The 19,005-nt window shown below is 40.5% G+C and overlaps 1 protein-coding gene across 1 annotated transcript in view; it reads right to left on the minus strand.

Moving 5' to 3' along the window:
• Positions 1-19,005, minus strand: part of LOC309362368 (zinc finger protein 618-like) — a 54,931-nt gene that overhangs the window by 18,606 nt on the left and 17,320 nt on the right. The window contains exons 3-8 of the mRNA XM_081898014.1: positions 17,753-17,988; positions 13,606-13,683; positions 9,763-9,801; positions 7,340-7,429; positions 6,582-6,659; positions 3,222-3,311 (exon numbers count right to left, since the gene is read on the minus strand). Coding sequence (XP_081754140.1) covers positions 3,222-3,311; positions 6,582-6,659; positions 7,340-7,429; positions 9,763-9,801; positions 13,606-13,683; positions 17,753-17,988 — 611 coding nt within the window. The remainder of the gene's footprint in view (positions 1-3,221; positions 3,312-6,581; positions 6,660-7,339; positions 7,430-9,762; positions 9,802-13,605; positions 13,684-17,752; positions 17,989-19,005) is intronic.

The raw sequence follows: 19,005 nt of genomic DNA on the forward strand, positions 1-19,005 counted from the left end.
CTTGGGGTTTTGCACCAGATTCGAATCCGGATTCTTGGGGTTTTGCACCAGATTTGAACCCGGATTCTTGGGGTATTGTACCAGATTTGAACCCGGATTCTCGCGGTTTTGCTTCAGATTTGAACCCAGATTCTTGGGGTTTTGCACCAGATTCGAACCCGGATTCTTGGGGTTTTGCACCAGATTTGAACCTGGATTCTTGGGGTTTTGCACTGGATTCGAATCTGGATTCTTGGGGTTTTGCACCAGATTCGAATCCGGATTCTTGGGGTTTTGCACCAGATTTGAACCCGGATTCTTGGGGTATTGTACCAGATTTGAACCCGGATTCTCGGGGTTTTGCTTCAGATTTGAACCCAGATTCTTGGGGTTTTGCATTGGATTTGAATCTGGATTCTTGGGGTTTTGCGCTGGGTTCGAACCCAGATTCTTGGGGTATTGTACCAGATTTGAACCTGGATTCTCGGGGTTTTGCTTCAGATTTGAACCCGGATTCTTGGGGTTTTGCTCCAGATTTGAATCCGGATTCTTGGGGTATTACTCCAGATTTGAACCTGGATTCTCGGGGTTTTGCTTCAGATTTGAACCCGGATTCCTGGGGTTTTGCACCGGATTCGAACCTGGATTCCTGGTGTCTCTTCCCAGATTTGAACCCAGATTCATTGGGTCTCAATCTGGATTCACTCTAGATTCAAACCCGGATTCTTGGGGTCTTGCTACACATTTGAACCCGGATTCCTGTGGTTCAGCTTCAGATTTGAACCCGGATTCCTGGGGTCCTGCACCAGATTTGAACCCAAATTTGTGGGGTTTTGCCTTGATTCGAACCCGGATTCCTGGGGTCTCTTCCCAGATTTGAACCCGGATTCATTGGGTCTCAATCTGGATTCACTCTGGATTCAAACCTGGATTCTTGGGGTCTTGCTATACATTTGAACCCGGATTCTTGGGGTTTTGCCCCAGATTCGAAAAGGGATTCCTGGGGTTTTGCACCAGATTCGAATCCGGATTCTTGGGGTTTCCCCCTGGCTTTGAACCCGGGGTCTCATTCTGGATTGGAAGTCAAATTTATGGGGGTCTTGCACCGGATTCGAAGCCGGATTCATTGGGTCTCAATCTGGATTCAATCAGGATTGCAACCCGGATTCATTGGGTCTCAAAGTGGATTGCAACCCGGATTCATTGGGTCTCAAACTGGACTCCAACCCGGATTCATTGGGTCTCAAACTGGTTTCCAACCCGGATTCATTGGGTCTCAAACTGGATTCCATCCCGGATTCATTGGGTCTCAAACTGGAATCCAACCAGTTTGGGATCTGGATTCATTGGGTCTCAAACTGGATTCCAACCCGGATTCATTGGGCCTCAAACTGGAATCCAACCAGTTTGGGATCTGGATTCATTGGGCCTCAAACTGGATTCCATCCCGGATTCATTGGGTCTCAAACTGGAATCCAACCAGTTTGGGATCCAGATTCATTGGGCCTCAAACTGGATTCCAACCCGGATTCATTGGGTGTCAAACTGGATTCAAACCCGGATTCATTGGGTCTCAAACTGGAATCCAACCAGTTTGGGATCCGGATTCATTGGGCCTAAAACTGGACTCCAACCCGGATTCATTGGGTCTCAAACTGGATTCAAACCAGTTTGGGATCTGGATTCATTGGGTCTCAAACTGGATTCCAACCCGGATTCATTGGGTCTCAAACTGGAATCCAACTAGTTTGGGATCCGGATTCATTGGGCCTAAAACTGGACTCCAACCCGGATTCATTGGGTCTCAAACTGGATTCCTACCTGGATTCATTGGGTCTCAAACTGGATTCCAACCCGGATTCATTGGGTCTCAAACTGGATTCCAACCAGTTTGGGATCCGGATTCATTGGGTCTCAAACTGGATTCCAACCCAGATTCATTAGGTCTCAAACTGGATTCCAACCAGTTTGGGATCCGGATTCATTGGGTCTCAAACTGGATTCCAACCCGGATTCATTGGGCCTCAAACTGGATTCCAACCAGTTTGGGATCCAGATTCATTGGGCCTCAAACTGGATTCCAACCCGGATTCATTGGGTGTCAAACTGGATTCCAACCCGGATTCATTGGGTCTCAAACTGGATTCCAACCAGTTTGGGATCCGGATTCATTGGGTCTCAAAGCGGATTCCAACCCAGATTCATTGGGTCTCAAACTGGATTCCAACCAGTTTGGGATCGGGATTCATTGGGTCTCAAACTGGATTCCAACCCGGATTCATTGGGTCTCAAACTGGACTCCAACCCGGATTCATTGGGTCTCAAACTGGATTCCAACCAGTTTGGGATCGGGATTCATTGGGTCTCAAACTGGATTCCAACCCGGATTCATTGGGTCTCAAACTGGATTCCAACCCGGATTCATTGGGTGTCAAACTAGATTCACACACGGATTCATTGGGTCTCAAACTGGATTCCAACCCGGATTCATTGGGTCTCAAACTGGATTCCAACCCGGATTCATTGGGTCTCAAACTGGACTCCAACCCGGATTCATTGGGTCTCAAACTGGATTCCAACCAGTTTGGGATCGGGTTTCATTGGGTCTCAAACTGGTTTCCAACCCGGATTCATTGGGTCTCAAACTGGATTCCATCCCGGATTCATTGGGTCTCAAACTGGAATCCAACCAGTTTGGGATCTGGATTCATTGGGTCTCAAACTGGATTCCAACCCGGATTCATTGGGCCTCAAACTGGATTCCAACCAGTTTGGGATCCAGATTCATTGGGCCTCAAACTGGATTCCAACCCGGATTCATTGGGTGTCAAACTGGATTCCAACCCGGATTCATTGGGTCTCAAACTGGATTCCAACCAGTTTGGGATCCGGATTCATTGGGTCTCAAAGCGGATTCCAACCCAGATTCATTGGGTCTCAAACTGGATTCCAACCAGTTTGGGATCGGGATTCATTGGGTCTCAAACTGGATTCCAACCCGCATTCATTGGGTCTCAAACTGGATTCCAACCCGCATTCATTGGGTCTCAAACTGGATTCCAACCCGGATTCATTGGGTCTCAAACTGGATCCAAACCCGACTCCTGCTGTCTCTTCCCAGATTTGAACCTAGATTCTCGGGATCTGGCCCCGGCTTTGAGGGAAGGAGGTCGGGATCCACCCCCAGATCCCCAGGGGAAACCCCGCCCCCCCGGCCCCGGGTGCGAATCCGGTTTACTCACTGATTGGCGCGTGAAGAGCGACGTGCTCCTGGTAGGGAGTGTAGTATTTGTATTGCTTGCCGCAGAATTCGCACGTGTAGCTGCCGGTTTCTGTGGGGAGAAAAGCGAAGTAAGATCTCGGGGATCCCCCAAGGAGATCCAGCCGGATCCCCAGCAATCCCCCCGGAACCCGAGTCCCTTCCCGGATTCGAACTGGATTCTTCGAACTGGATTTCCCAGATTCGAACCCGGATTCCTGGGGTCCTGCTTCACGTTTGAACCCGGATTCTTGGGGTCTTGCACCAGATTCGAACCCGGATTCGTGGGGTTGAGCAACGGATTCGAACCCGGATTCCTGGGGTCTTGCACCAGATTTGAATCCGGATTCCTAAGATCTTGCACCAGATTCGAACCTCAGATTCTTGGGGTCTTGCCCTGGGTTCCCCCAAAGGAGATCCATCCGAACCCCTAGGGATCCCCCCGAACCCGAGTCCCTTCCCGGATTCGAACTGGATTCTTCGAACTGGATTTCCCAGATTGGAACCCGGATTCTCGGGGTTTGAACCCCGATTCGAATCCGGATTCGTGAGGTCATGTCATGGATTCCAACCCAGATTTATGGGGGTCTTATACTGGATTTGAACCCGGATTCGAATCTGGATTCCTGGGATCTTGCACCGGATTTGAACCCGGATTCCTGGGATCTTGCACTGGATTTGAATCTGGATTCTTGGGATCTTGCACCAGATTCGAACCCGGATTCAAACCCAGATTTATGGGGGTCTTGTACTGGATTTGAACCCGGATTCGAATCTGGATTCTTGGGATCTTGCACCGGATTCGAACCCGGATTCCTGGGATCTTGCACTGGATTTGAATCTGGATTCTTGGGATCTTGCACCGGATTCGAACCCGGATTCGAACCCAAATTTATGGGGGTCTTGTACTGGATTTGAAACCGGATTCTTGGGGTCTCTTTCCAGATTCAAACCCGGATTCCTGGGGTCCTGCTTCACATTTGAACCCGGATTCCTGGGGTTGAGCAACGGATTCGAACCCGGATTCCTGGGGTCTTGCACCAGATTCAAAGCCGGATTCTTGGGGTCTTGCCCTGGGTTCCCCCAAAGGAGATCCATCCGAACCCCTAGGGATCCCCCCGAACCCGAGTCCCTTCCCGGATTCGAACTGGATTCTTCGAACTGGATTTCCCAGATTCGAACCCGGATTCTCGGGGTTTGGACCCCAATTCGAATCCGGATTCGTGAGGTATTCCAACCCGGATTTATGGGGGTCTTGTACTGGATTTGAACCCGGATTTGAATCTGGATTCCTGGGATCTTGCACCAGATTTGAATCTGGATTCCTGGGATCTTGCACCGGATTTGAATCTGGATTCCTGGGATCTTACACCGGATTTGAATCTGGATTCCTGGGATCTTGCCCTGGATTTGAATCTGGATTCTTGGGATCTTGTACCGGATTCGAACCCGGATTCCTGGGATCTTGCACTGGATTTGAATCTGGATTCTTGGGATCTTGCACCGGATTCGAACCCGGATTCGAACCTGGATTCCTGGGATCTTGCACCGGATTCGAACCCGGATTCCTGGGATCTTGCACTGGATTTGAATCTGGATTCTTGGGCTCTTGCACCGGATTCGAACCCGGATTCGAACCTGGATTCCTGGGATCTTGCACCGGATTCGAACCCGGATTCCTGGGATCTTGCACTGGATTTGAATCTGGATTCTTGGGATCTTGCACCGGATTCGAACCCGGATTCGAACCCAGATTGATGGGGGTCTTGTACTGGATTTGAACCCGGATTCGAACCTGGATTCCTGGGATCTTGCACCGGATTTGAATCTGGAATCCTGGGATCTTGCACTGGATTCGAATCTGGATTCTTGGGATCTTGCACCGGATTCGAACCCGGAATTTTTTATTATTATTATTATTATTATTATTATTATTATTATTATTATTATTATTATCATTATTATTTTATATATTCTTATTCTTATTCTTATTTTTATTATTATTATATATTATTATTATTATTATTATTATTATTATTAATTATTATTTCATATCACTTATTAATGTCTATTATTTTCATATCTCTTTTTATCGATTCTTCCTGTCTTTAATATCAGTTTTTCATCTCCAATATTCTGGCCTTTAATACCTTTTAATACCTATTTTTAATACCTATTATTAATACCTATTATTATTATTATTATTATTATTATTATTATTATTATTATTATTATTATATTATTATAATAATAATAATAATATTAATATAATAATAATATTATTAATATTAATATTAATATTAATATTATTAATATTATATTATTATTATTATTATTATTATTATTAGTTTTAATATCTATCATCGGTGATTATCATAGCATTGAAGATCAATTACTTTTAATATCTATTACCTGTGATGAGTTTTGATACCTATTCTTTTTACTATCTGTTATTCTATATCTATTATAGATTTAATATCCATATTGTTAGTAGTAGTATTATTAGTATTATGTTGTTGTCGTTGTTGTTATTATTATTGTTATTATTATATTTTTATCATTATATTTTTATTATATTTATCATTCTTATTATCATTATTATTATTATATATTTATTATATATTTATTATTATTATTATTTTATTATTATTACTATTATTATATTTTTATTATACATTATTATTATATATATATTTATTATTATTATCATTATACATTGTTATTATATTATTATTATCATATTTTTATTATATTTGTTATTATTATTATCATTATTATTATCATCATCATTATTATTATTATATATTTAGTATTGTTATTGTTATTATTATATATTTATTATTATTATTATTATTGTTATTATTATATATTTATTATATATTTATTATTATTATTATTTTATTATTATTACTATTATTATATTTTTATTATACATTATTATTATTATATATTTATTATTATTATTATCATTATACATTATTATTATATTATTATTATATATTTATTATTATTATTATTATTATATATTTATTATTGTTATTATTATATTTTTATTATACATTATTATTATTATTATTATTAATTTATTTTTATTTATTATTATTATTATTATATTTATTATTGTTATTATATTTTTATTACACATTATTATTATTATTATTATGATTATTCCACTCTCTTTCTCTCTTTTCCCAGAACATTTTCTTAGTCAAACAGATCCCGCCCTCCGGATCTCCCCACCCTTCCAGATCCCGCCTAGCCTTGAATAGATTCCAGGAAGGGATCCGGCCGGTGCGGAGGAAAGCCGGCGGATCCCTCAAGCCGGATCCCCGGAATCTCGTACTTGGACCAATCTTCTGGAACGGTTCCGGATCCTCTTCCTTCACCTCGTCTTTGGCCACCAGGGATTGGTCATAGGGATCTGGAAGAGAAGAGCAGGGTGTGACGTTCCGGATCCCGGGATCTCCAGATCTCCGGAACGCCCTTCCACTCCACCCTGTTCTGGATCCCGACCTGCTTGAACGGATCCTCCCGCGTTACGGATCCTGACCCCTTCAAATGGATCCCGGCCCGACCGCGCTGGATCCTCCCATCGTTCCAGATCCCGGCCCATCCACATAGATCCTCCATGCGTTCCGGATCCCGACCCAGGAAAGTGGATCATGGCCCGTCCGCATGGATCCTCCCCGTGTTCCGGATCCCAACCCGTTTGAACGGATCCTCCCAGCGTTCCAGATCCCAGCCTTCCGCCTGGATCCTCCCAGTGCTCCGGATCCCGCCTGCCTAGCCAGATCCTCCCGGCATTCCAGATCCCGACCTGTCTGAACGGATCCTCCCAGCGTTCTGGATCCCAGCCCGTCGGCATGGATCCTCCAGATCCCCGTTTCCCCAGCTGTCCCGGCGGCGGGAAAACCACCCCGGGAAAGGGATCTTGGGAGCGATCAGACTCGGGATCCAGTCCCACAGGATCTCCTGGGGATCCAAATCCAGACAAAGAAATCATTTCCTGGGATCGCTTCTGGAATGCCGGAGGGAACCGGGACGCAGGGAGGACCCGGAGCGGCGACGGGGGATCCGGTGGATCCCTGGCGATCTACTCACCGTCGACCGCGTGGAGATCGCGGTGCTCCTGGAAGCAACTGTAGTATTTGTACTTCTTCCCGCAAATGTCGCAGGTGTAGCGGAAGTTGTCTGGCGGGATCAGGGGAGAAAGAGATTCAGCGGATTCCCAGGAGATCCCTCCCTCCAAAGAGATCCGGTAATAATAATCCTAAATACTATTAATAATAATTATTATAACTATTATTAATATTAATATTATTTAATAGGCTGCCCCTCTGGAAAGGAAGAGATTCAGCGGATTCCCAGGAGATCCACCCCTCAAAAGAGATCCAGTGGTAATAATAATCCTAAATACTATTAATAATAATTCCTATAACTATTATTAATATTAATATTATTTAATAGGCTGCCCCTCTGGAAAGGAAGAGATTCGGCGGATTCCCAGGAGATCCCTCCCTCCAAAGAGATCCGGTAATAATAATAATAATAATAATAATAATAATAATAATAATAATAATAATATCAACAATAATTACTAATATTAATAATAATTTATTGTTTATTGTTAATAATAATAATAATTATTAGTTGATATTATTAGTTATTATTATTATTAACAATAAACGCTCACTATATTAGTAATAAATGATAATATTGATAAATGCTATTAATAATAATTCCTATAACTATCATTAATATGAATAATATTTAATAGGCTGCCCATCTGGAAAGAAAGAGATTCGGCGGATTCCCAGGAGATCCCCCCAAAGAGAGATCCCATAATAATAATAATAATAATAATAATAATAATAATAATAATAATATCAACAAATAATAATTACTATTATTATTATTCTTATTAACCATAAACGCTCACTATATTAGTAATAAATGATAATATTGATAAATACTATTAATAATAACTATCATTAATATGAATAATATTTAATAGGCTGCCCATCTGGAAAGAAAGAGATCCGGCGGATTCCCAGGAGATTCCCCCCTCAAAAGAGATCCGGCAATAATAATAATAGTAACAGTAATAATAATAATAATAATAATAATAATAAATATAATAGTAATAATAATTATTATTATTAGCAATAATTATTACTACTAAATAATATTAACAACTAGCATTATCAATACTGAAAACTCATATTATTAATATGAGCAACTAATAATATTAAAAATAAATTCATATTTTGAATTTTCATATTGAAATAGACGATTAGTTTGCCAGCAGCTGGGCAGGATTATTAATATTATATATTAATAATATTGTTTTTTTAATATTAATAATAATTTATTATAACAACAACAATTTACCATTAATTACTGTTGTTATAATAAATTATTATTAATATTAAAAAAGAATATTGTGAATATATAATATTAATAATCCTGCCCAGCTGCTGGCAAACTAATCGTTCTATTTCAATTATTAACATTTTCATTGATGCTATTAATACAAAGATTAATATCAATAATAACGATAACGGTATGTTTAGATTTATTAATACTAATAATAATAAGAAAGTAATAGCTCAGATTATTACTCTTCTTATTAATATTAACCATAAAGGCAAACTATATTAGGATAATATAGTTAATAAAGGATAATATTGATCAATATAACTCTTTGGAATTCATAAGAATAAATATTCGGAATGAATAATTAAGAAGGATTATTAGGAATTAGGAATTAATAAGAACGCCCGATTGATAATAAGAACGTTTATTGGAAGAATATTCCTTGGGAATAATAATAATAATAATAATAATAATTGATAATAATAATAATAATAATAATAATAATAATAATTGATAATAATAATAATAATAATAATAGTATTAACTATTAATACTATTATTATCAACAACTAATAATTACTATAATTATTATTAACAATAAACACTAACAATATTAGTAATCATTGATCATATTGATAAATACGATTAATAATAATGATCTTAATAGTATTAATACTATTAATAATAATGATCGTTCACATTCACCATTCATGAAGAATGAATAATAATGATCGTTAATATTCACCATATTTAATATGCTGCCCCGCCTGGAAAGAAATATTGATCATAATAATAACAATTTAAGATTAATATTGGTAATGAGAACAATTTAGGGGTTTCCTGATTAGCAAAGATTGCTCTTTCGCGGTTGGAAAAATGTAAATATTGGGAATTAATAAGAATAAATATTCAGAATTCGTCATTAGTAAGGATTATTAAGAATTAATAAGAACTCCTGATTGATAATAATAAGGTTTATGGGAAGAATACTTACTTCCTTGGGAATAATAATAATAATAATAATAATAGATAATAATAATAATAATAATAATAGTATTAACTATTAATACTATTAATACTATTATTATCAACAACTAATAATTACTATAATTATTATTAACAATAAGGTTTATGGGAAGAATACTTACTTCCTTGGGATACGCCTTCGCCCGACGCCACTTCCGTGTCTAGGAGGGAAATAATATGAATATTAATTAATTAATATTAATAATATGATGATTCATACGATTAATATTCATACGCTTAATCATCGTCACGTAATAAACGCCAGAATGAAGATTAATCGTAATAAACGAGAGCCGGAATGAATATAGATATATATATAATACAAACACATATATATACGTCAAAACGATTAAATATAATTAATATCGGACCCATAATTAAATATTGGCTAATAATATGTATTAATTGCCTAATAATTGAGCGTTCCTTCTTCATGGAGGGAAAAACGATGAAAGATTTGATGTAAGAAACGGATCTGAAAATACGACCTAAGGGATCTATTAAAAAATTAATACAATAATAATAAATAAATTAATAAATAATATATTTTTTAAAAAAATAATAATAAAGGAAACGTTTTAAAATGTTATAAGGGAACAATTAATTAATTAATAATTTTTTTAAAAAAAAATAATAAAGGAAAATTTTAATAGATCTATTCTGGATTTCCTTCTTAACTCCTATTAAAATTTTATAAAAACAATAAACAATAAATTAATCAATATTTTTTATTTCACTTATTAATTGGCTCATTATTTTCATTTTTCGTTTCATTTCGTTTATTAATTGGCTAATAACCGACCGTTCCTTATTCCTTCTTTCCTTTATTAGTTGGCTAATAATTTTTCTTTCATTTATTAATTGGCTAGCAATTTTTATTTCATTTATTAATTGGCTATTTTCATTTTTTGTTTCATTTCATTTATTAATTGGCTAATAACCGACTGTTCCTTATTCCTTCTTTCATTTATTAATTGGCTAATAATTCTTATTTCATATATTAATTGGCTAATTATTTTTATTTCATTTATTAATTGGCTAACAATTTTTATGTCATTTATTAATTGGCTAATTATTTTTATTTTTTGTTTTATTTCATTTATTAATTGGCTAATAACCGACCGTTCCTTAGTCCTTCTTTCATTTATTAGTTGGCTAACAATTTTTCTTTCATTTATTAATTGGCTAATAATTTTTATTTCACTGATTAATTGGCTAATACTTTTTATTTTTCGTTTCATTTCATTTCTTAATTGGCTAATAACCGACCGTTCCTTATTCCTTCTTTCATTTATTAATTGGCTAATAATTTTTATTTCATTTATTAATTGGCCAATTATTTTTATTTTTTGTTCTATTTCATTTCATTTATTAATTGGCTAATAATTATTATTATTTTTATTTCATTTCATTTCATTTCATTTATGAATTGGCTAATAACTGACTGTTCCTTATTCCTTCTTTCATTTATTAATTGGCTAATAATTCTTATTTCATATATTAATTGGCTAATTATTTTTATTTCATTTATTAATTGGCTAACAATTTTTATGTCATTTATTAATTGGCTAATTATTTTTATTTTTTGTTTTATTTCATTTATTAATTGGCTAATAACCGACCGTTCCTTATTCCTTCTTTCATTTATTAGTTGGCTAACAATTTTTCTTTCATTTATTAATTGGCTAATAATTCTTATTTCATTTATTAATTGGCTAATTATTTTCATTTTTTGTTTCATTTCATTTATTAATTGGCTAATAACCGACCGTTCCTTATTCCTTCTTTCATTTATTAGTTGGCTAACAATTTTTCTTTCATTTATTAATTGGCTAATAATTTTCATTTCATTGATTAATTGGCTAATTATTTTTATTACATTTATGAATTGGCTAATAATTTTTATGTTTTATTTTATTTTATTTCATTTATGAATTGGCTAGCAATTTTTATGTCATTTATTAATTGGCTAATTATTTTTATTTTATTTTATTTCATTGACGAATTGGCTAATAACCGATCGTTCCTTATTCCTTCTTTCCTTTATTAATTGGCTAATAATTCTTATTTCATTTATGAATTGGCTAATAATTTTTATGTTTTATTTTATTTCATTTATTAATTGGCTAATTATTTTTTATTTCATTTATGAATTGGCTAATTATTTTTTATTTTTTATTTCATTCCATTCCATTTATGAATTGGCTAACAATTTTTATTTCATTTATGAATTGGCTAATTATTTTCATTTTTTGTTTCATTTCATTTATTAATTGGCTAATAACCGACCGTTCCTTATTCCTTCTATCATTTATTAGTTGGCTAACAATTTTTCTTTCATTGATTAATTGGCTAATAATTTTTATTACATTTATGAATTGGCTAATAATTTTTATGTTTTATTTTATTTTATTTCATTTATTAATTGGCTAACAATTTTTATGTCATTTATTAATTGGCTAATTATTTTTATTTTATTTTATTTCTTTGACGAATTGGCTAATAACCGACCGTTCCTTATTCCTTCTTTCATTTATTAATTGGCTAATAATTCTTATTTCATTTATGAATTGGCTAATAATTTTTATGTTTTGTTTTATTTCATTTCATTTATTAATTGGCTGACAATTTTTTATTTCATTTATTAATTGGCTAATTATTTTTTATGTTTTATTTCATTCAATTCCATTTATGAATTGGCTAACAATTTTTATTTCATTTATGAATTGGCTAATAATTTTCATTTTTTGTTTCATTTCATTTATTAATTGGCTAATAACCGACCGTTCCTTATTCCTTCTTTCATTTATTAGTTGGCTAACCATTTTTCTTTCATTGATTAATTGGCTAATAATTTTTATTTCATTTATTAATTGGCTGATTATTTTCATTTTTTGTTTCATTTCATTTATTAATTGGCTAATAACCGACCGTTCCTTATTCCTTCTTTCCTTTATTAATTGGCTAATAATTCTTATTTCATTTATGAATTGGCTAACTATTTTTATTTCATTTATGAATTGGCTAATTATTTTCATTTTTTGTTTCATTTCATTTATTAATTGGCTAATAACCGACCGTTCCTTATTCCTTCTTTCCTTTATTAGTTGGCTAATAATTTTTCTTTCATGTATTAATTCATTATTAATATTATTAATAGTAGACTAATATTGCATTCATTCCTTCATTCTATTAATCTTGGGTATTAATATTAGCGATTGATTGATTGATTAATTAATCGGGACTCGAACCCGTTACCTCGGCTAATAATTTTTATTTTTTGTTTTATTTCATTTATTAATTGGCTAATAACCGACCGTTCCTTATTCCTTCTTTCATTTATTAATTGGCTAATAATTTTTCTTTCATTTATTAATTGGCTAATAATTTTTATTTCATTTATTAATTGGCTAATTATTTTCATTTTTTGTTTCATTTCATTTATTAATTGGCTAATAACCGACCGTTCCTTATTCCTTCTTTCATTTATTAGTTGGCTAACAATTTTTCTTTCATTTATTAATTGGCTAATAATTTTCATTTCATTGATTAATTGGCTAATTATTTTTATTACATTTATGAATTGGCTAATAATTTTTATGTTTTATTTTATTTTATTTCATTTATGAATTGGCTAGCAATTTTTATGTCATTTATTAATTGGCTGATTATTTTCATTTTTTGTTTCATTTCATTTATTAATTGGCTAATAACCGATCGTTCCTTATTCCTTCTTTCATTTATTAATTGGCTAATTATTTTTTATTTCATTTATGAATTGGCTAATTATTTTTTATTTTTTATTTCATTCCATTCCATTTATGAATTGGCTAATAATTTTTATTTCATGTATTAATTCATTATTATATTAATATTAGACTAATATTGCATTCATTCCTTCATTCTATTAATCTTGGGTATTAATATTAGCGATTGATTAATTAATCGGGACTCGAACCCGTTACCTCGGTGCGCCCGGACGTGAGTCTGGAAGCAGTTGTAATACTTGTACTTCTTGCCGCAGATCCCGCACTCGTAGGAGCCTGGAAGGGAAGTCAAACCGGAGTCAAACCGGTTTCGAACCAGATTCAAACTGGATTCGAACCGGATTCCAATCGGTTTCCTCCTCCTAGAAACTGGGGATTTGAACCCGGATTCGAAGCCGTTTCCTCCTCCTGTGAACTGGGGATTTGAACCCGGAACCCCGGACTCGAACCAGATTCAAACCGGATTCAAACCGGATTCGAACTGGATTCAAATCAGTTTCCTCCTCCTAATACTGGGGATTTGAACCCGGATTTGAATCAGTTTATTCCTCCTAGGATTAGGGATTTGAACCCGGAATCAGACTTGAACCGGGAATCCCCAACTCAAACCGGATTCAAACCGGATTCGAACTGGATTCCAATCGGTTTCCTCCGCCTAGAAACTGGGGATTTGAACCCGGATTCGAACCAGTTTATTCCTCCTAGGATTGGGGATTTGAACCCGGAACCCCAGACTTGAACCAGATTCAAACCGGATTCAAATCAGTTTCCTCCTCCTAATACTGGGGATTTGAACCCGGATTTGAATCAGTTTATTCCTCCTAGGATTAGGGATTTGAACCCGGAATCAGACTTGAACCGGGAATCCCCAACTCAAACCGGATTCAAACCGGATTCAAACCGGATTCGAACTGGATTCCAATCGGTTTCCTCCGCCTAGAAACTGGGGATTTGAACCCGGATTCGAACCAGTTTATTCCTCCTAGGATTGGGGATTTGAACCCGGAACCCCAGACTTGAACCAGATTCGAACCGGATTCCAATCGGTTTCCTCCGCCTAGAAACTGGGGATTTGAACCTGGATTCGAACCAGTTTATTCCTCCTAGGATTGGGGATTTGAACCCGGAACCCCGGACTCAAACCAGATTGGAACCGGATTCCAAACCAGTTTCTCCTCCTAGAAACCGGGGATTTGAATCCGGAACCCCTGACTTGAATTGGATTCGAACCGGATTCTTCCTCCTAAGACCAAGGATTTGAACCCGGAACCCCAGACTTGAACCAGATTCGAACCGGATTCCAATCGGTTTCCTCCGCCTAGAAACTGGGGATTTGAACCCGGATTTGAACCAGTTTATTCCTCCTAGGCTTGGGGATTTGAACCCGGAACCCCAGACTTGAACCAGATTCAAACTGGATTCAAACCGGATTCGAACTGGATTCAAATCAGTTTCCTCCTCCTAATACTGGGGATTTGAACCCGGATTCGAATCAGTTTATTCCTCCTAGGATTGGAGATTTGAACCCGGAATCAGACTTGAACCGGGAATCCCCAACTCAAACCGGATTCAAACCGGATTTGAACCGGATTCGAATGAGTTTCCTCCTCCTAATACTGGGGATTTGAACCCGGATTCGAACCAGTTTCCTCCTCCTAGGATTGGGGATTTGAACCCCCCTGAACCCCGGACTCGAACCCGGAACCCCCGACTCAAACCGGATTCAAACCGGATTCCAATCGGTTTCCTCCTCCTAGAAACTGGGGATTTGAACCCAGAGCTTTGGGACTCAAACTGGTTCCCTCCTCCTGGAACGTGGATTTGAACCCGGACCCAAACTGGAATTCAGAACTCCAGACTCGAACCCGGAACCCCAGACTCAAACCAGTTCCCTCCTGTTAGAAGCAGGGATTTGAACCTGGAATCCCAGACTTGAAATGGATTCGAACCACATTCAAACCGGATTCGAACCAGCATCCTCCTGCTGGGAACAGGGACTTGAACCCGGAACCCCAGACTCGAACCGGTGTCCTACCGAATTTGAACCCAGACCCTCCAGAGTGGAACAGGATTTGAACCCGGACCTGAACCAGTGTCCTCCTCCTGGGAACAGGAATTTGAACCCAGACCCAGACTGGAATTCAGAACTCCGGACTCGAACCCGGAACCCCAGACATGAACCGGATTGGAACCAGATTCGAATCCGTTTCCTCCGCCTAGAAACTGGGGATTTGAACCAGGATTCGAAGCAGTTTCCAGACTTGAACCGGATTCGAATCCGTTTCCTCCTCCTAAGAGCAAGGATTTGAACCCGGGACCCTGGACTCAAACCAGATTCGAACCGGATTCCAATCTGTTTCCTCCTCCTAATACTGGGGATTTGAACCTGAATTCGAACCAGTTTCCTCCTATTGTGAACTGGGGATTTGAACCCGGAACCTCAGACTCGAACCCGGACCCTCCAGACTCAAACCAGATTCGAACCGGATTCCAATCTGTTTCCTCCTCCTAGAAACTGGGGACTTGAACCCGGATTCGAAGCAGTTTCCAGACTTGAACCGCATTTGAATCAATTTCCTCCTCCTAGGATCGGGGATTTGAACCCGGAACCCCAGACTTGAACCAGATTTGAACCGGATTCAAACCGGATTCGAACTGGATTCCAATCCTCCGCCTAGAAACTGGGGATTTGAACCCGGATTTGAACCAGTTTCCTCCTACTTTGAAATGAAGATTTGAACCCGGAACCCCGGACTCAAACCGGATTTGAACCGGATTCAAATCAGTTTCCTCCTCCTAGAAATTCCAAGAAACTGGGGATTCGAACCTGGAATCCCAGACTTGAACTGGATTCGAACCGGATTCAAACCCGTTTCCTCCTCCTAGAAACTGGGGATTTGAACCCGGATTCGAATCAATTTCCTCCTCCTCGGATTGGGGATTTGAACCCGGAACCGCAGACTTGAACCAGATTCGAACCGGATTCAAACTGGATTCCAATCCTCCGCCTAGAAACTGGGGATTTGAACCCGGATTCGAATCAGTTTCCAGACTTGAACCGGATTCGAACCGGATTCGAACCACGTCAAATAGGGGTCGCGCCACCCACCTAGCTTACCGAGGGTCTCCTGACCCCCAACCCAAAGGGCCCCCCCAGTTTCCCCGCCCCCCAACCAACTCTGCCCCACAGAAAATAGGGGTCGGTTCCCTGACCCCCAACCGCCTCCGCCCCACAGAAAATAGGGGTCGCACCTAGCTTACCCAGGCTCTGCAGGCTGCGGACCCCCCACTTTCCCCCTGACCCCCAACCCATAGGGCCCCCGACCCCTAACCAAACTTTTCCCCGACCCCCAACCTCTTGCCTGACCCCCAAGCCGCTCCGCCCCACAGAAAAAAGGGGTCGCGCCACCCACCCACCAAAAGGATCCCCTGACCCCAAACCCAAAGGGTCCCCCTGACCCCTAAGCAAACGTTTCGCTGACCCCCAACCGCCTCCGCCCCACAGAAAAAAGGGGTCACGCCACACACCCAATAAAAGGGTCCCCTGACCCCAAACCAGAAGGGCCCCCGACCCCCAACAAGAGTCCCCTGACCCCCAACAAAAGGGCCACCGGACCCCCAATGAAAGGGGTCCCTGACCCCTAACTAAAAGGGTCCCTGACCCCCAACAAAAGAGCTGCCTGACCCCCAACGAGAGTCCCCTGACCCCTAACTAAAAGGGTCCCTGACTCCCAACAAAAGGGTCCCCTGACCCCAAACCAGAAGGGTCCCCCTGACCCCTAACCAAAAGGGCCCCCGACCCCCAACAAAAGAGCCGCCTGACCCCCAACAAGAGTCCCCTGACCCCTAACTAAAAGGGTCCCTGACTCCCAACAAAAGGGTCCCCTGACCCCTAACCCCGTTTCCCCCAACCTCGAACCCAAAGGATACCCCTAACCCCAAAGGGCCCCCGACCCCCAACCCCAAAGATTCACCCCACTTTCCCTGCCCCCCAACTGCCCCCGCCCCCCAGAAAATAGGGGTCGCACCTAGCTTATCCAGCCTCTGCTGGCTGCGGACCCCCCACTTCCCCCCTGACCCCCAACAAAAGGCTCCCCCGACCCCCAACCAAACCTCTCCCCGACCCCCAAGCTCTTCCCTGACCCCCAAGCCGCTCCGCCCCACAGAAAATAGGGGTCGCACCTAGCTTATCCAGCCTTTGCTGGCTGCGGACCCCCCACTTTCCCCCTGACCCCCAACAAAAGGCTCCCCCGACCCCTAACCAAACCTCTCCCCGACCCCCAAGCTCTTCCCTGACCCCCAAGCCGCTCCGCCCCACAGAAAATAGGGGTCGCACCTAGCTTACCCAGCGTCTGCTGGCTGCGGACTCCCCCCAGGACGACGCAGATCTCGGCTGGGGCTGCCCCACGGCCCCCTTTGCGGGGCTCCGTGGGGCCGCCGTGGGGCCAGGCGAAGTCGTCGGGGGTCTCGGTCTTGACGGTAACTTGGGGGGCAGAGGGCGGGGCCTCCTCGCTGGGCGGGGCCGAGTCGGAGGCCGGCGAATCGGAGCCCGGCATGGCGGCGGCCGAGGGGGGCGGGTCTCTGTGGGGCAGAGAAAGGGGTCAGTGGGGCAGAGCGGAGGGGGAATGGGGGTCTGAACTGGGAAAATGGGGACTGGGAGACTGGGAATGTGGGTCTTTAATGGGGGACTGGGAGTGTGGGGCTGGGAGACTGGGAATGGGGGCAGACCAGACTGGGAATGTGGGGCAGAGACTGGGAATGGGGCTTTTATTGGGAGTGTGGGGCTGGGAGACTGGGAATGGGGGCAGACCAGACTGGGAATGTGGGGCAGAGACTGGGAATGGGGCTTTTATTGGGAGTGTGGGACTGGGAGACTGGGAATGGGGGGCTAGGACTGGGAATGGGGGTCTTTAATGGGGGACTGGGAGTGTGGGGCTGGGGCTGGGTCTTTTAATGGGGGACTGGGAGTGTGGGGCAGACAGACTGGAAATGGGGGGCAGACTGGGAATGGGGGGCAGACCAATGTGGGGCAGGGACTGGGAATGGGGGGCTGGGAGACTGGGAATGGGGGGCTGGGAGACTGGGAGTGTGGGGCTGGGACTGGGAATGTGGGTCTTTAATGGGCGACTGGGAGTGTGGGGCTGAGACTGGGAATGTGGGTCTTTAATGGGGGTCTGGGAGCGTGGGGCTGGGACTGGGAATGTGGGTCTTTAATGGGGGACTGGGAGTGTGGGGCTGGGACTGGGAATGTGGGTCTTTAATGGGAGACTGGGAGTGTGGGGCTGGGACTGGGAATGTGGGTCTTTAATGGGGACTGGGAGTGTGGGGCTGGGAGACTAGGAATGGGGGTCTTTAATGGGGGACTGGGAGTGTGGGGCTGGGACTGGGAATGTGGGTCTTTAATGGGGGACTGGGAGTGTGGGGATGGGACTGGGATGTGGGTCTTTAATGGGGGACTGGGAGTGTGGGGCTGGGAGACTGGGAATGTGGGGCTAGGACTGGGAAAGGGGGCCTTTAATGGGGGACTGGGAGCGTGGGGCTGGGACTGGGATGTGGGTCTTTAATGGGGGACTGGGAGTGTGGGGCTGGGACTGGGTC

The sequence above is a fragment of the Podarcis melisellensis genome (assembly GCF_964234715.1).
Source record: "Podarcis melisellensis genome assembly, chromosome: Z".
Taxonomy (NCBI): Eukaryota; Metazoa; Chordata; class Lepidosauria; order Squamata; family Lacertidae; genus Podarcis; species Podarcis melisellensis.